General features: G+C 39.8%; 12 protein-coding genes across 12 annotated transcripts; 8 read left to right on the top strand and 4 right to left on the bottom strand.

The window, feature by feature from the left end:
- Positions 1 to 15: 15 nt before the first annotated feature.
- Positions 16 to 6,816, bottom strand: NEHOM01_1127 (uncharacterized protein; the record flags this gene model as incomplete). The annotated part of the gene is made up of 1 exon (XM_051490005.1): positions 16 to 6,816. The coding sequence occupies one exon, from the start codon at positions 6,814 to 6,816 to the stop codon at positions 16 to 18; it is 6,801 nt and encodes a 2,266-aa protein (XP_051345965.1).
- NEHOM01_1126 (U3 small nucleolar ribonucleoprotein IMP3) lies at positions 6,809 to 7,330 on the bottom strand (the record flags this gene model as incomplete). Its single annotated transcript, XM_051490004.1, has 1 exon — positions 6,809 to 7,330. The coding sequence occupies one exon, from the start codon at positions 7,328 to 7,330 to the stop codon at positions 6,809 to 6,811; it is 522 nt and encodes a 173-aa protein (XP_051345964.1).
- A 461-nt stretch (positions 7,331 to 7,791) lies between these two features.
- NEHOM01_1125 (histidyl-tRNA synthetase) lies at positions 7,792 to 9,156 on the bottom strand (the record flags this gene model as incomplete). The annotated part of the gene is made up of 1 exon (XM_051490003.1): positions 7,792 to 9,156. The coding sequence occupies one exon, from the start codon at positions 9,154 to 9,156 to the stop codon at positions 7,792 to 7,794; it is 1,365 nt and encodes a 454-aa protein (XP_051345963.1).
- A 32-nt stretch (positions 9,157 to 9,188) lies between these two features.
- Positions 9,189 to 10,067, top strand: NEHOM01_1124 (uncharacterized protein; the record flags this gene model as incomplete). The annotated part of the gene is made up of 1 exon (XM_051490002.1): positions 9,189 to 10,067. The coding sequence occupies one exon, from the start codon at positions 9,189 to 9,191 to the stop codon at positions 10,065 to 10,067; it is 879 nt and encodes a 292-aa protein (XP_051345962.1).
- Positions 10,068 to 10,138: 71 nt separating this feature from the next.
- On the top strand, positions 10,139 to 10,975 carry NEHOM01_1123 (uncharacterized protein; the record flags this gene model as incomplete). The annotated part of the gene is made up of 1 exon (XM_051490001.1): positions 10,139 to 10,975. One exon carries the CDS (start codon positions 10,139 to 10,141, stop codon positions 10,973 to 10,975), a length of 837 nt encoding a protein of 278 aa, XP_051345961.1.
- Positions 10,976 to 11,407: 432 nt separating this feature from the next.
- On the bottom strand, positions 11,408 to 11,857 carry NEHOM01_1122 (S-phase kinase-associated protein 1; the record flags this gene model as incomplete). The annotated part of the gene is made up of 1 exon (XM_051490000.1): positions 11,408 to 11,857. The coding sequence occupies one exon, from the start codon at positions 11,855 to 11,857 to the stop codon at positions 11,408 to 11,410; it is 450 nt and encodes a 149-aa protein (XP_051345960.1).
- Positions 11,858 to 11,917: 60 nt separating this feature from the next.
- Positions 11,918 to 12,271, top strand: NEHOM01_1121 (uncharacterized protein; the record flags this gene model as incomplete). Its single annotated transcript, XM_051489999.1, has 1 exon — positions 11,918 to 12,271. The coding sequence occupies one exon, from the start codon at positions 11,918 to 11,920 to the stop codon at positions 12,269 to 12,271; it is 354 nt and encodes a 117-aa protein (XP_051345959.1).
- Positions 12,272 to 12,614: 343 nt separating this feature from the next.
- Positions 12,615 to 13,133, top strand: NEHOM01_1120 (peptidyl-prolyl isomerase F (cyclophilin D); the record flags this gene model as incomplete). Its single annotated transcript, XM_051489998.1, has 1 exon — positions 12,615 to 13,133. The coding sequence occupies one exon, from the start codon at positions 12,615 to 12,617 to the stop codon at positions 13,131 to 13,133; it is 519 nt and encodes a 172-aa protein (XP_051345958.1).
- A 588-nt stretch (positions 13,134 to 13,721) lies between these two features.
- Positions 13,722 to 17,453, top strand: NEHOM01_1119 (myosin V; the record flags this gene model as incomplete). Its single annotated transcript, XM_051489997.1, has 1 exon — positions 13,722 to 17,453. The coding sequence occupies one exon, from the start codon at positions 13,722 to 13,724 to the stop codon at positions 17,451 to 17,453; it is 3,732 nt and encodes a 1,243-aa protein (XP_051345957.1).
- A 339-nt stretch (positions 17,454 to 17,792) lies between these two features.
- Positions 17,793 to 18,284, top strand: NEHOM01_1118 (tRNA-specific adenosine deaminase 2; the record flags this gene model as incomplete). Its single annotated transcript, XM_051489996.1, has 1 exon — positions 17,793 to 18,284. The coding sequence occupies one exon, from the start codon at positions 17,793 to 17,795 to the stop codon at positions 18,282 to 18,284; it is 492 nt and encodes a 163-aa protein (XP_051345956.1).
- NEHOM01_1117 (lupus La protein) lies at positions 18,262 to 19,263 on the top strand (the record flags this gene model as incomplete). The annotated part of the gene is made up of 1 exon (XM_051489995.1): positions 18,262 to 19,263. The coding sequence occupies one exon, from the start codon at positions 18,262 to 18,264 to the stop codon at positions 19,261 to 19,263; it is 1,002 nt and encodes a 333-aa protein (XP_051345955.1).
- Positions 19,264 to 20,200: 937 nt separating this feature from the next.
- Positions 20,201 to 20,758, top strand: NEHOM01_1116 (uncharacterized protein; the record flags this gene model as incomplete). Its single annotated transcript, XM_051489994.1, has 1 exon — positions 20,201 to 20,758. One exon carries the CDS (start codon positions 20,201 to 20,203, stop codon positions 20,756 to 20,758), a length of 558 nt encoding a protein of 185 aa, XP_051345954.1.
- Between the last annotated feature and the right edge of the window lie 5 nt (positions 20,759 to 20,763).

Raw genomic sequence — 20,763 nt, 5'->3', positions numbered from 1 at the left:
ACTGAAAGTTGAAATTTATTGTTGCATTCGACTGAAGTCTTTCAGGATTCTTGATCCTTCCAACTCGACCGAAACTCGATTAATGGTTAAGAGCGTATTTTTATCAGCGGCCTGAACTGTAGGTTCTCCAGGCATTTCAAAGAATTCCGATTTGTTATAAAAGATTACGCGCTTGGTAGTAATAATAGCTTCCCAGCCTTGATAGTTGTTAAGACAAGTACCACCAGTAATGTAAGTCTCTGCTTTCTTAAGATCGCCAGTAATTAAACAAGTATAAGCCCGGTAGTAGATATTCCGGCAAGTTTCGTACTCAGTTGGTTGTTGGCCCAGTAAAGGAGCTCGTGGCAGTTGAATACGCAGTAAAGGCTTACTTTCTTGTAGGGCCCCCGAGATAGTAGTAGTAACTCCTTGAGCTAAACCCATAGCTCCAGAAATAGGTTTAAGTACGGCCCCAACAATACCTTTGCCTAGACCTTGAACCATCCCACTCAGTCCACTTGATTTACTGCCTTCAATCGGACTGTGCAGTACACCTCTAAACCCACTAATTACTGAACCCATGAACTTTTCTCGGGCCTTAGACAGATGAGTTTTAGATACGGGTAAACCCATTTCTACATCATCAATGTAAATGCAACTGGTTTCATTCGACATTTCAATGAAGTTTTCATCCATAGAGATAGAGGCTAGTTTTTGGGAAATACCACCAGTAATATTACCTACTAAATCTGCGACACCCGAAACAACATTCTTAGCTAGACTTTTACCCCCACTAAGTAGTCGTTTAGAAAGTAGAGCTGGATTATCCAGGGCCCGATAAGGAGCCGAGATAAGATCATGAACACCAACTCCTAATTTATCAATCAATTCCCCAGGACTGCCTACAATATCAACGGAAAGAGCCAGAGAAACAATGTTTTTGATAATCCCGCGTTTATAAGTCTTACCGACAATTTGCAGAACTTCCGAGTACTTAGCATGTACGTCATTCAGTTGAATAGCTGGCAGGGAAATCTTGCTGTTATTAAGGTTGCAGAAGACTGAAGAAAGAGGAACAATTGATTTCTGAGGTGCTCGACGGAAAGAGAACTTGATACGAATAGGTTCAACTCGGACGTACCCTAAAGAGATGTACTGGGACTGTTTAGGAATCTGAGGGGCATAAGTGCACTTACACTTAAGCGACTCACAAAGACTGCACCTAATAAAGTACTTGGGGTTTTCAATCTCTTCAGCAACCGGCACGAAATGGGCCATAACCTTCTTCATGTACGTTTCATCCACTTCAATGGCAATGGGTAGGATCATAAGACTAAGATAGCGGCACGTACTGGGATTAACTAGCCAACCGGACAGGAGGACTGAATCGGACTGACTGGGCATATGAATGGGTACGGGGTAGATAGCTCGATTTTCTTGGTTGTCCATTTGTAAGGTGCCGACTTTAGCTAGGAATTCAACGCCATTTTGGGAGATCATCAGATTAAGGGAAATATCAAATAAATGGAAACAACTGAATTCAGATTCATGTCTATCAAGTAAACTAGCTGAAATACGAGTGAGTTGGAGTTGGATTAAAGTACCCTGATTAGTAGGTGGTGCTTCGGAAAGAGAGTCCTGAGTAAGTTGAGTTACTTGTAAGATACGCGTTCCACCCTCACTAATGAGTAAGGCCTTATAATTACCGGCTAAGACGGCAGTGAAGTTTTCCACTAGAAGAGACGTATTATCCACGAGAATGTCAAAGGCCGGGAGAGCTTTAAAACTATCCCAGTAGTAGGGAAGTTCGTCGCCGGCTTGGAGAAGGTAAGTCTTATGGTGGCCTTTTTGGCAGAAAGTCATGGGGAAGTCGGTTAAGTTACGAATGAGATAGGGCCATTTAGTCTCTTTGGAAATAGAGATAACTCTTTGGGTATTGCGTACGTGCACATTGATAGATAGGAGAATAGGAATATTATCTTTGGTCAGTTTAACGAGGTGTTTTTTGAGACCATCAAGAGGGAGATAAGAAGCAGTGGTGGAATCTTCGAGTTCAATGATGTAATCAGAGTTGCAGGAACTAGTATCTTCTTTGAAAGATGAAGGTGGAGATTGGGGTGTACCAAGACGAATCCAGGCATTAGTCTTCTTCTTAGCAAAATGAATAGGCACTAGTGTTTGGTGGCCACAGAAGAACTCGCGATCAGTGATGATAGTTAGGTCGATTCCGGTCGTATTCTCAATGACATTAGCGTACTCTACTACAATGTACCTGATCATTTCTTTACCTCCTTCTCCCTTATGGATATTCACGAGGTAGTTGTAGTTGTAATCAGCCCGAATACTGAGGAAGATAGTATTGGAGTGGATTTTAGAGCTGAAGGCACTACTCTCTTTTTTGTGGTAGATAAGAGTGTGTCGGTCTTTGGAAGTGTAGATTTCAGTTTGAGTATCGGGTTGGAGACGAACGATACGACTGCCGGAAGCAATAGCAAGGTCATCGGCGGTTTTGTTGATGGCAATAAGTTGGGGGTAGATAATGGCTTGGAAAATACCGATATCAATGAGATGACCTTGAATGGGAATAATCTTTCTCTCTTTAAGGGCATAAATACCTTTGGTAAGTGAAGTGCGATTTTGTGACTCATCTTTATGGAAGTTAATGTCAGTGTTATTATTAAGACGTAAACGGGCCTTACGAGAATCAGCAGGGTACATACCGGACATTTGCTTATTATCACCAGGATTAGCTACACCAGTAATTCTTTCAATTTGACTATTCGTATTGATTTTGATTTCAAAAGTAACTGGGGTATTGGTGAGATTGGTGATAATAAACTCATGGAAGAAAAGATAGTGCAAGACCATTTGGCCTGAGACATTTTCTAATAAACAAATAACACTGAGATAAGATTGAATATGTGCGATTTTTTGTTTGCCGACAACTTGAATCTCAGGATGACTTGTTTCTTGGGTATGAGTAAGATCAAACTCAATTTGGAAAGTTTTCTCTTCGATACTCTTATCAATTTCAATGGAAAACTTAGTAGTGGCATGGATATAACTGCACTCGGAAAAGGCCATCAGTAACATTTGGTCTTTTTGCGTTCGGATCAAGATAGTAGAATCGGTGATATTTTTGAAATTACTGGCCCCCCGGATAACAGCTGAGTCGTCTTTGATAGTGGCCAGGAAAGTCTTACCTTGCTTAGTAATGGCCTGGGTAGTATTAGGTGGATACTTAGAGAAAAGAAGTTGGCCGCTTTTTGTATAGATAGGAGTATGATCTTTGATAGTAGTTGATGAGAAAGAAACAAGCTCTAAATCGTTGATATAAAGAGTTTTGTTGGTTAAATTGGTCAGTTTGATAGTACGATTGGAAAGTTTAAGTGCATCGATCATTTTAGCACTGAGACGTAAACGTAGTACTTCCTTAACAGCAATAGCCGCAAAAGATACAAGTAAGGAATCATCATCTGCATCGGAAAAAGGCAAACTAACAAATCCAGTCTTATCTTTATAAACGGGCATATTTGGCTGGAAGTTCAGATCAATAGGGAATTGCTCAACTAAGACTTCATAGGTTAAAGTCTCCTGGTTCAGTCCGTAGGCCCGGGCGAGGGCAAAGAACTCAATGTTCTCATCAACCACCAAGGCAATCTGCTGGAGTTCGAGTTTAAGTTGCGGTTTAGGAATACTGAGTTGCACGGATGTACATTCAATCTTAAGCAGACCATTGGGTGGTTGGGGATACTTCTGACTCTTTTTCTCCTTATGAAGTTGGGTTAGGAAGAGTTGTAGGTTTTCGCATTGGAGTTCAGTTTGGAGGGATAGTTCGAGTGGTGAAAGAGAGATAGTGAGTTCACTTTTATCATAGGCCGAAGATCGAATAGTGATAGTAGCTGGCTGGGGTGTAATTAGTTCCTTATCTATATTTAGTTGGAGATTTAAGCGATGGTAGTTGTTAACAGTAGCTAGATCGGTTAGAAGGAGTTCAGTACCTTCTGCATTAGCAAGTGAGATAGTACTGGCTTTAGCTCGGACTTCCAAATAAGAACTTACCCAAGGCATGCCATACCGATGGTCTTTACCCAGGAAAGCAGCTTGTAAATCCAAAATAGGAGCAATAAACGTAGTAGCTGTAATAACAGGAATATCAACGGATAAAATCATAGTTAATGGGTTAGTTCGGGCAAACTCAACTTGCAAATTAGGAATAGAACAAATCAACTGATCATTATCTTGGGCTTCAATCTCTTTAAGTACGACTTGCCCGAAATAGTTAGTGGTTTTAGTCATAGTGAATTCAGCCTGGGCACTAAGACTAAGCAAGGGCGTATTCCTTTCCTTAAGAAGTATTTGACCAGAGGCAGTTAAGGCAATCTTCATGGGATCTTTAGTGGATAGTTCAGGCGTATTTTCATCTTCATGCTCAGTAAGAATGCAGTAGCCAATCAGAAGGAAAAGAGCCCGATTAAGAGAGAAGACATAAAGATCAGAAGTTAAGCTACCAGAGGCCGAGAAGTGGCCCTGAAGAGTTCTATCTTGGCTATTAAAGACAAAGTTCTGGCTAGAGATAAGAAGTGCTTCTTGGTGGTTGATAGCAGTGGCTTTAAGAGTCTGAATGGCTAAGGAGTGGGTAGTATTCTCAAGTACAAGTTGTTCAATATGGAGTAGAGCTTGGCAGAAAGGATGGTAGAGATGGACATTGGAATTAAGAACATCTAGAGTAAAGGGTTGGGATGGAGAAGTGTTGGTATCTGAAGGGGAAGTATTAGTATCAGAAGAGGTACTAATAGATTGTAGAGCTGCTTCAATTTCGTATAAGATAGCAATAATAGTATCGTCATCTGGTGGATAGATATCAGCATTGGCAAGGGAAAGGTTTGGCGAGGCTTGAGATTGGTAAGTCAGAGGGCCAAGAGTGAGTAAAGGTTTAGCCAAGTAAGTAGCTGAGAGAGTAGGAATTAAGAAGCCAAGGGAAGTGATTTGCACTCTTTCTAATAAGACTTGGAGATTGTGGCCATTCATAAGTACTGATAATTTGATCTTATCCAATTGAGCTGATATTGATGTAGAAGGTGAATTAATAGATTGTTTTGATTTAGATTGTTTAGATTGTTTAGATTGTTCAATTTGTTTGGGGAATAGGTGTGAGATAAGATCTTTTGTATCAATAACAGCTGAATGAAGAACAGTCACTGTAGGTTGAATACTTTCTAAGAGGGCCAGACTTAAATCATTAACTTTGATTGTATCTAAATATCCTAGAGAAATACTACCTTTAAGACTAGCTCTTTCTTGCGACTCATTTTGAAGCACAGTAAGTTGGCCATCAGTAGCAAAGTTTATCTTCTTATCAATATGCATGACTGTTAAAGAAAGGTTAAGATGGGCAGTGGTATTAGGCATCTCTAAAGCAACATCTAGTTGATTAACAGCCGCTACAATATCAATTCTTTCTTCTACTGATTTCTTATCACTCGTATCTACTAATTTCTTATCATTTGTATCTACTGATAAGTCTGTATCTTCATTAATCGGATCGGATAAATGTTCGGTTGACCAAAGAGGTGCTAGTTTAGCTTGAATAGTACTGAAACTTTGTTGCACTCTTATCAAATCAGCTGATTTTAACTGGCACTTAATAAGATCAATAGCTAGATTAATATTCTTATGCGGACCATTGAAACTGCCTAAATCTACTTGGCACTCGTCTAGTCTGGCCTTAGTAATATACTTAGTACTGCCATCACAATCCTTATCTGCACATTCTTTTTGTTCAACCAATGCTAAGTTAGTTACTATCTTAAATTCATCTGAATCCCGGTAAACACGTGAAGTCTCTACTTCCAGAGCATACTCCTCCCAGCCCACTAGACCTCTTACTTGCACTACTACCGGTTCACAACGAATATCAAGATCAGTAAACAGTTTAGGTACTTGTTCACTATCTTGTTGTTGTTCTTTTTGATCATCACGTCTATCTTGACTACTTTGGGTTAGATAAATATCTTCATCCTGCACTATTCCATCACTTATCTTTGTTTGGTTTTTGTTTTGATTTTTGATCAAATTGATAAGTTTAAGTACATCTTGGCCAGCCACTCGATCAATATCTACTAATATCCGTTGTAAATCTCCCGTAGCAACTACTTTCTTATCGGCCATGACCAAACCACCAGCTATTCGTTCCATCTTAACTCCAAACATATCCAGTTGTCCATCAGCTAACTCCAAACTGATTCGCTCGCCATCTCGTGATACTTTCAAACCGTTCATAACCAGCCAGTGCTTATCTGCCAATTGCAAACTTAACTTACACTCGCCTACTTCAAAAATCAAATACTCAGTTAAGATCTCTACTATCTTACGAGATACCCAACTAACTATCCCCATACTAAACCCACCACTCTCTAACTCCTCAGGCCGACTCAGTCCAGTCCCACAAGCAAAACACACTTTAGATCTAGCACATAAACAACAAGAACCATCTAAACTTATCTCTAAAGACTCAATACGTACTTCACTTGCTGCACCAGATATATACCAAGGAATATTCAGTACAACTCCTTTAACCAACAAACCATCACTTTCTCTCACTTTTAAACCCAATTTCTCTTCGATTATCTGACTTTTAACCCTCATACGCTCTACTATTATAACACCGCGTAGAAAGTCACAAATTACATCACTTTCTTCTATCGGCTCAATTCTTTCACTTAAGACACAATTTAGACGCTTAAGTACATATCGCTTTATAGACTGCATGACAAAAGACTTGCAAATTTTGAGGGTTTTATATATGCTAATTCCACAACACTGTTTATTAATCATCTGTAAACTGTTCAATAGTTGCTTTGATCTTTGATCCTTCCCTCCAAGTAATGTAATCTTCCATAGCTCGGCTGATTATCAATCCAGGATCGTTTATAATCTGTGTACCTACTTTGATATGGCCGTGTTTAATAAAGTTGGCGGCTGTTTTGATATCTGGAACCATTTTAAGATCAGCAACAATAGTTGATAAACGGCGGCGGCAAAAAGAACTTACTCCTACTTTAGCACAATCTAGTAGACTTTTACCTTTAACAAGTCCAAGTGTATGTAGTTTAGCTACTAGTTCTTTGACCATTTGGATTTTGACGTCATCATTGTCATTGAGTTTAGCTAAAGCTAAAGCTAGTCTTCTAATCTTACCGACGACTAAGGAGTATCTTACATACGTTTCTCTGTCCTCTAACTTGAATCTTTGAGTGATTAAGTGTTCTCTTTGGGATGAAGTACCTTTCCAATCTAAGAGATCTACTTTACGAAGTAACTTCTGTTCATGATACTTTAAATGACGCATAAAAAAATCTGGCTGAATCTGGCTATCAGTTTTATGTTGAGATAAAGAAGCTATCTTTTCTTATCTAGTTATTTAAAAAGCTTTAGTAAGTTAAAGTGAAGATGACGTCAATAAAAACAAAAAGAAAGTTTAGCCCTTATCAAAAAGGCTGTAATTGGTTTTGTTTTTTATTTAAGATATCACATGTCCCCATTAGATTAAGATAAGTTTGAGTTGGGTTGAGTTGAGTTGGATTGGGTTGGGTTTAAGATAAGTTGAGTTAAGATAAGATAAGATAAGATAAGATAAGATGAGTTTAAGATAAGATAAGCATTGGGTTGGTTTTTGATAGGGATTACTATTCCAAAGCAGCAACATAATACTAAAATGAATACCAACTCAATGCAATACTAAACTCAATACTAAACTCAATGCAATACCAAGATATAACTAGTGAGTGAGTGATACCCTGAGGTGGTGGTTTAGGTTGAAGTGGTAGAGGGAGTTGAATTGAGAAGACTAGTGAGTGATTCAATAATATGACTGCGAAGAATGGTTTGTTTCTGGCGGTTACTCTTATCTCCCCAAAGAAGTTGGCACTGACCTTGCTCTAACTCTTTCTGACCAATAAGAACTAGTAAACGAATGCCTTGTGCATCGGCATACTCGGCATGACGGGTAAAACTATTGGCTGTACCCATGAAGTACTCAGTAGCAATATTATGACTGCGCAAGTAAGCACAAAGTCGGATTCTTTCTTCAAGCATATTTGGACCTACTGAACAAACAAGCACCTCAGTAGTAGAACTCTTACTAGGTAAATCTAGTAGTCCAAAGATCCGATTAACACCTAAACTCAAACCCACACACTTAATTGCCTGTGGGGTTTTATTCGGGCCTAAATTACCTTCAACTAAACCACTAACCAGTTCATCATACCTCCCACCAGCAATAACACTCCCAGGACAGTCCACATACCCACCTTCCACTAAAATACCCGTATAGTAGTCTAAACCTCGTACTAGACTTAAGTCCAAAACCACGTCATCATCAACACTGTAAATAATCAGCAGTTCGTAAAGTCGCTCTAAATCAGCTAAAGCCGCAGCTCCTGATTCAGTCTTTAGTAAAGGCGTCTCTCTTAATTGGGCCAAAATAGATAAGGGACCTTTAATACCAATAAATTGCTTAAGAGATAGAACCATTTCCTCAGTTGCCCCTTTAGCAACCATTTCCTGGGCAACTTCTTCCCAGCTCAACTTATCTAACTTATCAATAGAACTGCCCAATGTCCGTTGTAAAGATAAAGGTACACCAGCCACTTCCATAATACTATCCACTAACTTCTTGTGGTTCAGCCGCATGACAAACTTACGGTCACCCATCAGTTTAGCAAAGTACCGCAAGATTTCACAACCCGCACTTACTACTTCCACATCAGCAGTCATCCAGGCATACTCCCCGACAATATCAAAATCACTTTGAAAGAATTCCCGGTATCTTCCTTTATTCATGGCCGGCTGGTCACGACGGAAGACTTTCCCTGTCTGATATCTCTTGATCTTAACCGTTTTAGTTTGGGCTAAATACCGGGCAAAAGGCACAGTAAGGTCATATCTTAAGGCACAGATTTCACCACCTTGATCGGCCAAGTCATAGATTAGTTTTGTATCTTCGCCATACTTGTTCATTAAGATTGATTTCATCTCAAACATAGGTGTATCTAAACCGATAGCACCCCTACTTTTATAAATACGTTCAGTTGTTTCAATTATACTATCTAGTAAAGCTTTTGATTCGCCAATATAATCGCGAGTTCCTTTAGCAGTTTTCAGAGTTGAGTCCATGGGCAAAAAACCAGCAATTTCTTTTTCAACCCATGCATGCCCACTTGGAACGTATTAAGCATATCCAGCAAGAAATGCACAAGTTACAGTCCAGATCCGAGCGATTGAAACAAGCTCTCAAAAAGGAGATAAAGGAATTTCAAAATCAAACTGAAGTAACTGACAAAAAATCAAAAGAATTGATTAAAAAAGCGAAGGTAGAGATTGCCCCTAGTATTTGTCTCAAACTCATTCTTGGCATCCATGAACTCAAACTCCCTGAACGCGCCCGTCATGCCTACAAATCCGACTATGAAACCTTAAAAATGACTTCTACTCTTTTTGTGACCGTTTTAACAGCGGCTAATCTAGTCCTTTTCCGTAGTAAGCTTATGGATACGTTGCAGATTCTCATTCATATGTACATATACTCGACTTTAACCATTCGCGAACATATTCTGATTAATAATGGTAGTAATATAAAAAGATGGTGGTTGGTTCACCATTATATCTGTATTGTTATTTCTGGGATGATGTTGTCCTGTCCTGATGGTCCTTTTAAACAGATAAGAACGGTTATTTTGAAGTTTTTGTTTTTGTTATCAATCTCACAGGTAGTTCAGTATCAGTACCAAAGAAGAAGACTTTATGTACTTAGGTCTTTGGAAAAAGCTGATCCCTTAGAAACTACTAGTGATGTAATGAGTGCCTCTTTATCAGCTAATTTTGGAGTTGTCTCTTTGGTTTTAGTTGGCTTCCAAATTATTCAACTTTATGTGGCCTACTATCTTTATACTTTACATTGTCAATACCAATGGCGACATTATCAGCCACTAGTTGGTGCTTTATTGATTGCTACAATGGCTATTGGTAATGCAGTAACTATTATCTATACTTTCTACAAGAAGTTAGCTATGCGCCGTACGGCTTAGAATAAAAAAGAGGCGGTGGTTTCCCGCTCCCGCCAAGTTGACTTCATATATAGCTAAGTTTGTGTTGGGGCATGTCTTTAGAGAAATGGGCTGGAGTTGAAGTTTTTGATACTTGCCCGCCATCACCTCAGTCTTTTCTGGACTTAGCTGAAGGAAGTGAGGGTTTTGTTGCCACCGATGAGTGTTTAGTTGACGGTCTAGTGGTGAGTAATAGAGTAACTAAGACTGGGAAGAGTAGTAAACGTAAAAAGAAAGGACTGCCTAAGTATGTTAAGCATAAAGAACTGTATGAACGTGATTATTCTAAGCTAACTCAAAGACAACTACTAATGGTACTTAGACAGCAAGGCTTAGAAACAGAGACTATTAAAGAATGGGATAAGGAGACTAAACTTCTACTCCCGGGAACTTTAGCTGAGAAAAGAACGAATGAGAAACGCATAGTTGGAAGTAGATCTATACGTAAACGCAAGGGACCTTTACCCCCTCTTAAGAAGCATAGTCTGCCTAAGTTTACGACTAAACCGGCCGAAGTAAGTGGCGTAGGACATTCATCTACTACGACTACTGAAAGTACAACTGAACTTAGAGACACAAGTAGAGTTGGGGTTAGTATTGGGTTAAGTAAAGCTCAATTATACAGTTGTACTTATGGTGAGTTATTGAGTTTAGTAAGTAAAGAGATTAATCGGCATACGTGTTCTATTCAACCGGCCTTACGTACATTAGAGAAACGGCTTAAGACTATTATTAGTCATCCGCATGAGTATGCGCATCTTCATACACCCAGTGCTCTTGCGGCCAATCAAACGCACTTTAATAATCTCATTCAATCCCAGTCTACTTGCTGCCAGCAAACTTCTCGTCCGCACTTAATGACTCCGGCCATTCAGCCACTTAATGTCTAATTAAGACGAGTTGGTGTAAAGTGGTGTTAGGTGAGGTTAGATGAGGTAAGGTTAGGTGGGGGAAGAATTAGATAGGATCAAGTTGAGTTATAACTAGGCAAGACCAATAAATATACTATATTACTAGAATTAAGTTTAGATTGGGTTGAGTTTAGTTAGTGTTAGTGTTAGTGTTAGTATTAGTATGTTTATGTCTATATGGGTAGTGAGCATATTTCAAATACTAAGCCACTAGAACTCAAACCATTGTATCATACCAAGCCTAGACACTCACATATTGCAACTAAATATCCCATCCTAACATAGCATAACACAACCCAACTCAACTCAACACAACCCAATACATAACTAAATACTCTACTATTTATTGGACTAGTTTGAACTGTCTGGTTAACAAACTAGAAGTACACAGCCCTAGTAAGAGTTAAGGGCCTACTCAATCCATTTGTACTCTTTCTGGATAGCTGCTTCATCTCGAGCTCCTTTCTTAGGAATAGATAAGTACCGCCTTATCTCTTCTGTTGTTTTCTCTTTCAATGCTTCAGCAATCACTTTACAACAGATCTCTAATAGTAAAGGCATATGCAAGTAATTAGCGGCAGCTGTGATTTTAAAAAGCATAAGATTATCTACTTCAATAAAAGCCCTATCAAAATCACTAAGCAAAACATCAACTACATTGTACTCCTCAGCTAATTCAGCATCTTCCTCATGACTGCGCATAAACTCCACTATCTTCTCAAAGACTTCTCCCTCCACTAAAAGCTCCGGACCCCCTTCAGGAACATTCGTCTCTTCAGCTAAATGTCTCAATAAGATACTTTGCCTATACATCTTTTCACTCAGCCTAAATTGCCTTCCATCTGAAGTTGTTACGTTCATCCCAGCTGATACCCCAAATGTTTTAAATTGAAACTAAAACGTCCCGAAGATTTGCCAGATATGACTCGAGAACAAAAAGCAAGGCAAGATTTAAGCGATCCACCCACTACAAGCACAAGCCAAGTCATTTTTGGTGATAAAATAGCATTTATAGACTTCCCAACTCTGATCTCTCTCGATGAGTTCCTCCGCCGAGCTATCATTGGTGTAGCTTCTTCATTATACGGCTCATTCGCATCCGTCTCCGCCCATGAAATAGATCTCGGCGAGTACAAAGAGTTTACCTTCTACCTTGAAGATCTAACCGGTCGCAAAATCCCACTAGAAGGCAAAGCCCCAGAATTCCGCACAATCCTCCGTTTCTTCTCCTACCGCCTTACCCTCCACATCTACCTAATGAACACCCAGCCCTAAACCACCCACCACTCACCCACCACCACTACCAACCAACCAACCACTCCTTACTAATCATAACAAGCACCACCACTATCTCAACCCCAAACAAAACACCATCATATTAAGATTAGATTGAGTTAGGATTGTTTTGATTGAGTTAGGATTGTTTTATGTGAGTTTTTGATAAGATTTATGTGAGTTTTATCTACGCTTTAGATTAACGTATTACAACCTAAACCGTACATAAGCCAACACAGTCTATCTAACAACCTAACTCAACCCAACCCAATCCAACCCAACCCAATCCAATACTAAACCCAATCCAACCCAATATCTTACCATTTTTTATTTTAACCCTTGTATGGCAGCTACAAAGTCTTCTCGTCCTAAAGTCTTCTTTGATATTACTATTGGTGGTCAACCGGCCGGTCGAATTGAAATGGTTTTAGATTCAGATATTGTCCCTAAAACAGCTGAGAACTTCAGGGCCCTTTGTACTGGTGAGAAAGGGTTTGGATATGAAGGGAGTATCTTCCATCGGGTTATCAAAGACTTTATGATTCAAGGTGGTGATTTTACTAATCGTAATGGTACTGGAGGTAAAAGTATCTATGGGATGAAATTTGCTGATGAGAATTTCAAACAAAAACATGATAGTCCGATGCTTTTGAGTATGGCTAATGCTGGTCCTAATACTAATGGATCTCAATTCTTTATTACTACTGTTGTTACTCCTTGGTTAGATAACAAACACGTTGTTTTTGGCCGGGTAGTTAAGGGTGAGGAAGTAGTACGTAAAATTGAGTCGGCTAAGACCAGGCCAGGAGATAGTCCTATTAATGAGATTATGATTAAAAAGTGCGGACAACTTGATGAATAAATTGGGTTTAAGTTAAATTGGGTTAAGATTTAGATAAGATTTGGTTGTGGTGGGTTTTGAGTGGGGTGGGTTGTGTTTAGATTGAGTTATGGCGTGGTTGAGTTTAGATAAGATTTGGGTTGAATTGAGTTAAGATAAGATAAGATTTATATACGGTTTAGATTGGTTTAAGTTGTGGTGGGTTTAGATTGGTTTTGGTTTAAGCTGTGTTGGTTTATATGAGGATTTAGATAAGATTTAGATACTGTTTAGATAAGATGAGGATTTAGATAAGGTTTGGATAAGATTTGGATAACCCAATACTAACCCAATCAAGATCAAAACAGGTTTAGAAACCAAAAGTAAAATCAAAAGTAAAAGTAAAACTGAATTTAGATAGTATTATATTAGATTGAGTTGGTTTAGTATTGGGTTGGGTTAGTGTTAGATGGGGTTGAGTTGAGTTGGATTGAGTTGAGTTGGTAGTGAGATAGTGGAGTTAGGGAGTGAAGGGGTGGTAGTGGGGGGAGAGGGAAGAGGGGAGAAGGAGAAGAGGGAGTAAAGAGGAGTTTCAGGTTGATGCTCTTATTTGGTCCAAAGAAAAATCCAATGGAAAACAATCGGATTAGCCGGGAATTGTGTGTTAGTGAGAATTTGGCCGAGACTGGAAAGGTTTCTGAAGAAGAGATAGTGGAAGTTCTTAAGTATCGATATGAACGGGGACAGATTTATACATTTGCTGGTCCGGCTTTGGTTTCGGTCAATCCGATTGGGTTGGCTGGTCGTGGTTTAGGAGTAAACAATGCTGAAACTGGTGACGTACCAATGGCCCATGTCCTGGAGATGGCTAGTCGGGCTCGAGCTGGTGCTTTGAAAGGTCGAAGCCAAGCAATTATCTTATCTGGTGAATCTGGGGCTGGTAAGACAGTGAATGCCAACCGGATTCTGGCGGATTTAGGAGGATCGGCGGCTTTAGGTCGGTGCTTGAACCACTCAGCAGCTGTTTTGGAAGCTTTTGGGAATGCTTGTACGAAACATAATGAGAATTCATCGCGATTTGGGAAGTATGTAGAAGTATTCTATCAAGGGGGAGTAGTGAGTGGGGCTCGAATTAGAGTCTTCTTATTGGAGAAGAGTCGGGCACCGGCTTTAGAGGGTAACTTTCATGTCCTGCAAATGATGCGGGCGGGAGTAGTACAGGGCTCAGAAGAAGGCTTGCAGGGAGTAGAAAGAGTATTTGGATACTGCCGGGCTATGGGGTTAGCACGAAATACGCGGCTAGATCTATTCCGGGTCTTACTTAGCTTAGTAATGTTATTGGAAACGAAGTTAGTAAGTAATGGGGAGAAGTGCTGGTTTCAGAACAAGCCGGAAGAAGTAGTGCAGATGTTGGGTTTAGAGAAAGATGCTTTAGATCGGCTGGTGCTGCAACGAGAGATTGTGGTGGGTCGGGAAGTGATTGTAAGATCTCGTAGTTTGGCTGAAGCTGAAACAGTCCGGGAGACATTGATTCGAGCGATGTACGAACGCGTGTTTGCTTGGTTGGTAGAAGAGATTAATCGGGCTTTAAGTACTCCGCCTTTGGAAGTAGTTGATGATTCTCCGGAATCATTTAGTGCTCTAATGAGTGCAGCTATTCAACGCCAAGTAGATCTGCTTAAGATAAAGGAGGATGAGAGTGATAGAGATAAGAGTGATAGAGATAAGAATGATAGAAATGAGAGTGGTGGTTTTAATTCGGCTGGTGAGTCATCTAGTAATGAGTATTTAGAAGGAAGTACGGCTAAGATTGGAGTTCTGGATATTTATGGCTTTGAAGTACTGGATGATAATGGATTGGATCAACTATGCATTAACTATGCGAATGAGAAGATGCAAGCTGAGTATTTGCGCCGAGTTGTGGTTGAGAATAGAGATGCGTTTCTGGAAGAGGGAATTGTGCTGGATAGAATGCCAGAACCACCTCGAGCAGAAGACTTATTTGAAGGACCGATGGGTTTGGTTCAGTTGTTAGATGAAGAGTCTTTCTTACCGGGTGGTAGTTCTCGGGGTTGGTTACAGAAGATTTCTCATGCCGGTCTAGCTCGGACTCGTGGGGATACTTTTGAAATTGAGCACTATGCTGGCCAAGTGACCTATAATGCCTGTGACTTTGTTGAGAAGAACCGTAATGCGTATGGTGAGATTTACGACCTACTTAACCAAACGGGCATTCCAGCTCTGTGCACTAAACAGAGTTATCGTGGGAAGATGGCCAGAGTAGGTGTGGTCGGGGAGTTTCAAAAGAGTCTGCAAGGTCTGCTTCAAGAAATAGATCAGTGCGAAGTCCATTATGTACGCTGTCTTAAGCCCAGTAGTACAAATGAGTTCTCAGAAGAGTATGTGCGCAATCGTCTAAGAGATGCCGCCGTCTTTGAAACGATCAAGATCTACATGCTAGGATTCTTTGCCCGCATGGATAAGACTATCTTCACTCAAACGTATGGTGAAGAACCTCCCGAGCATACAGGTATCCAGATAGGAAGAAAACACGTCTTTATTACACAGGAAGCCTACCAGGTCCTTGAAAACGATAGAGCAGCTCGACTTCTGGCAGAGAAGCTAGAGAAAGAGAGATTGGAAGAGGAAAGGTTGGAAGAGGAGAGGCTAGAGAAAGAGAGATTAGATAGGGAAAGATTAGAGAAAGAGAGATTAGAGAAGGAGAGATTAGAGAAGGAGAGATTAGATAAGGAGAGATTAGAGAATGCCAACTTAAAAGATACTAAAGTAGATACTAAAGTAGATGCTAGAGTAACAACTCAAGAAGAGACCGATCTAATTGCATCCCAGACATCTAAACAAACAATTTACGAGATAGTAAAATTATCACAACAAGAGATGATAGAGAAGAATAGACCGATTGAAACTATCCTTGCACTAAGTGCTAATACACCTGCTCTCCCTACCCAGCCACCCAGTATCGAAGCAGTCGATCTGTTCATGCGCACACCCGAACCTTTCTATGATTCCAAAGAAACCAATGATTCTGAAGATTACATCAAGTCCTTCCAGTACCCTCCTCTTACCTCTGAATGCACCAACTGTGCTGCCATTGAAGAGAAATACGCCTTCCAGACTAACCACTTGATCTGTAAAGAGCAAGAAATAGAGAGTCTCAAGGCAGAAGCCCTGCGAGCCACAGAAACTATCAAGGAAAAAGACCTTCTTGTCCAAGAACTCAGCCGTAAAGTTGAACTTCTTCTGCGCGAACTTTCCTCTGGTGAGTACTCCAAAGTCTCAACTAATCCCCACACAACTATTCCTCTGGAGACTAAAAAGTCTCTAACAGGACTCTTCAAACGAATCTGCCAACTCTTTGTGGAATCTATTCCTTCCAGCTATGAGTCTTATCACCAGTCTGTCTGTTGTGGATTTGCCCTTATGCGTGCAGCGGCTGCTTGTCCTGGTGGTCTTCCTACGAATGCCCAACCGGCCTTTCGAGTCTTTGAAGCCAGTGCCCATAGCGTACTTACTAGCCGGCGTATTTCACCAGCCATTGCTTCTGGGTTCTTCCTAGCCAATGCCGTGTTCCTGGCCCGAACTAGACCGGGTAAACCCACGTCAGATATGTTGCAAGGCATCTTTTTTGCCAGCTGTCGGGCTCTTTCCGAAGAGATTGCTGGGTTCGGTATGGAGTTTCTTTTCAAATCTTCGACCTTTGAACCGGCCAATATTCTGGCCCGCCTCTTGAAAAAGCCCTCCATTGAATCGGTGATTTCCCATCTTAAAATGGTTCATTCTGTCCTTTCCCGACACCGCGTGCCCAAATCCGTTATTTCAGCTATCTTTGAGTACATTATCAAAATTATAGACACTCAAGGTTTTGAATATCTTATCAAAAGAGACAAGAAACTCACCACTAAAAACCTTCTTCATTTAGACCGAAGTTTGGACTCTTTATCCGAATCCTTAGTCGATATGCAAATAGAAGAGCCATTCCGGTCTTTTGTCTACCTCCGTGCCTTTCTCCACTTTGTCGCCATGCAAAAGGATGGTCTCTTCCCCAGCCCAGTCTGTCTTCAAATTGGGATTCTAACTGCCTCCCAAACCCTAGCTGCCATTAATGTGCTAGCCCCCGAAGCCAAAGGCGAGTCCCTACATAAACTCGAAAAGGCCCTTCAAGCCACCGCCGGAGTCCCCGAGAAACCAACAGTTCCCTGTCCAATTCTATCCGCCCCACTCAACTATGTGGCCGATGACCCAGATCTTCTCTACAATGCTCTGTTCTTCTGTCCCCAACGCCCAGCCATCTGTGAGGCCCTCCAAGACTTCTCCATCTCCACCGATTGGCTAGACAAATAAACCCTTAATCGTTAACTATCCACTACAGCTTATTATCATTATAACCCACTACAACTTATCATTATAACCTACTACAACTTATTATAACTCACTACAACTTATTGTCATTATAACCCAAATCACTCTACCTTTAAACAACACTAGAACACAAACACACTAGACGACATCAACTTAAGTATTACACAACTTAAGTATCACACAACTTAATCATCACACAACTTAATCAAATCAAATCACAAACACAAACACAACCCAAACCAAACCATAACATAACATAACACAACACAACCTAATCTAATCTAATCCAATGTTTATTTGCCGACCCCGTTTTTTCTGCTGATGGATATTGCCTTCTCTGAAGCCGAAAAAGCACTATCATTAGAAGAAGTCCCAATCGGTTGTGCCATTCTCTACCAAGGCCATTGCCTCGAAAAAGCCCACAATCTCACTAACACCCGCAAAGATCCACTCGCCCATGCCGAAATGATCGCTCTAGCTCGTATTCCACCCCATCTTTATCCAGAGATCGAACTTTTTATCACTTGCGAACCCTGTATCATGTGCTGCGCACTCATTCATAAACTCGGAGTCCAAAAAGTCACTTTTGCCTGTACCAATACCCGTTTTGGTGGTATCTCAGTATTTTCAGTTTCAAAATTATTTCCCAATTTGGAAATCAAAATCACCCAAGATATTTCCCAAGCCAAAAAATCATTAGACCTACTTAAGACCTTCTATCAACTCGAAAACACTAGGGCGCCACCAACCAAACGCAAGTTTAAACCCCAAATCGCCAAAAAAATTTGCAATGTCCCAATCAACTCCCACTGACTCTTCCACTAAACAAGTACTTAGTCCCGCTGTTAAACAGATCGAGTTCTATTTTAGTGATGCTAATATTGTCCGTGATAAGTTCCTTTTGAGTCTCCTTCAATCTAATCAAGGCTGGGCCCCTCTTCCTATCATTAGTAAGTTCAAAAGAGTCGCCGCTTTCAATCATACCGACTCAGAACTAGCCCAACTAATAGAAGAACAAAGTACTAAGCTAGAAATATCTGAAGATAAGATTAGACGTAAAGATCCTATTCCAGCCAGTTACAACCCCAATCTTAAATCAGTTTTAATCAAAGGCTTCCCAACTGAGCTGACTTTAACACAAGTTGAAGAGTTCTTAAGTCCTTATGAGAGTAAAGTAGCTAGAATTACTTTACGTAAAGATGCGCAACAGTTATTTAAAGGTTCTATCTTTGTGGAGTTACAAACGGCTGAACAAGTAGAAGAGTTTTTAAAATTAGATCTTATCTATACTTATGATACTCCAGTTGAAGAGACTGAAAATGAAGCTGGAAATAGTAAGAAACCAAAACTAGCTACTTATCCTTTAAGTATTCATGCAGTTACTGAGTACTTTGCCCAGAAGGGAGAGGAGAAGAAGCTTATCAAAGCTCAGAAGAAGGAAGAGGCCCGTCGTGAGATAGTTAGTAGGTTTTATGGTAAGATCTTTAAGTTTAGCATAGCAGCTGCTGATCCAGCTAGTGAAAGTACTGAGCAGGGTACTTTAGATGAACAATTAGCCACTATCAAAACTTCTGAGATTAAGCAAGCTCTTGATGGTAGTGCGGCTTTCGTTGATATTCCTAATAAGCACTTGCGCCTCAAGAACGTGCAAGAATCAGTTCCGGCCTTAACTATCAACCAAATAACCCTAACCTTTACGAAGTTAACTGAAGCTGAGGTTGATCAGTACTGCCAAGGACTTACTCTGGACAAGAACAAGTCCCTGCATAAGCCAAGACCCGGTCGTAGGTAAGTGTGTTTTTAAGACCACTATCTTACCTTAACAACCATTATCATTATCATTAAATGCATTATTTGGGTTTATTTAAGTGTAGATTGAGTTTGGGTTGAGATTGAGTTTAGATTGGGTTGAGTTGTGTTGTGTTTAGATTAGATTGAGTTGGGTTGTGTTTAGATTAGATTGAGTTGTGTTGAGATTGTGTTTGGATTAGATTGTATTGAGTTTAGATTAGATTAGATTGAGTTAGTGTGTGGTGTGCCAAGAGTGTGTTTAAGTGGATGAAGGTCTAAGTAGTTATGGGTGTTTATTGGGTTAGTTAGTCTAAAGGAAAGCATGTTAGTATTTAGATGCGACTAAGTGAGATTAAGTGAGATTAAATTGAATAAATATGAGTATAAAACAATTATGTATTCCGTACAAATTTGAGTTTAGATTAGGTTTTGGTTTTAGTTTTAGTCTGAGTTATTAGATAGATCTCTTGAGTTACTAGCACAATACTCAACCCAGTAAGACATTTAAATACGTCATCAACTACTCACTCACTCACTCACAAAGACCTAAAGATTAAGATAAGTTGAGTTGAGTTAAGTTAAGATTGCATTAACCAAACCTAATCTAAACATAATACAATACTAACATAACACAATCTAATTCAAAACAAAAACAAAAACAAAGATGCAATTACTCAACACAAGTTAAATTAAGATTAAGTTAAGTTAAGTTAAGTTATGATTACGTTAACCTAATCCAAACCCAACCCAATCTAACCTAAATCTAATACAATAAGTAAATCAAAAACAAAAACAAACCCTAGAATTATCTTAATACCCCAACTAACCCCAACACAAACCAGATACTAAACCAATACTAAACCAATACCAATCTCAAATTCAATGTTAGATATCTAAACCTAAGCCAAATAAAGCAAATTCTTTGTTTTTTAAAAGCAATGGAAAGAGTCAGGAAGATTTCAGAGTCATATCCACTTTTGAAGCAAATTGAAAAAGCTTCTAGTGGCCAAGTAAAAGGTGAGCATTTGTTTATTGCTATTGCAGGTGTTCTCTTTATTAGTCTATTTTGCAAGTGTATTGCTAGTCCAATAACCAATCTATTTGCAGTTCTACTGGTGATTGGCCAGGCAACTGCTATTATCACTAGTAAGACTCCAGTTGAACCAGCTCGAGTTAAACACATTATTTCTTATCTACTTACTTTCTCTTTGTTTGTTACAGTTGATTCTTTAGTACCTTTTGCCCATCGTAATGTTCCTTTTTACTATCATGTTAAGTTAGTCCTCTTTTACTATCTATCGATAAGGAATTATCAAGTAACTGATTACTTAAATAGTACTCTTTACTTACAAGTCCAGGAGTTAGTTAGACGGTTAAATGAGATTGATCCAAGTGCGACCATTAAGGCGGCTAGAACGGCAGCTAGTGAGAAGGTTAAGGACTTGTCTGAGACTGTCAAGGGAGCAGCAGCCAGTAAACCTGCTAAAGAGGAATAAATGAG

The sequence above is a fragment of the Nematocida homosporus genome, assembly GCF_024244095.1.
Source record: "Nematocida homosporus strain JUm1504 chromosome Unknown 4564, whole genome shotgun sequence".
NCBI lineage: Eukaryota > Fungi > Microsporidia > Nematocida > Nematocida homosporus.
The sequence above is the reverse complement of the archived record's forward strand: the minus strand, read 5'-3'. Positions and strand labels throughout refer to the sequence as shown.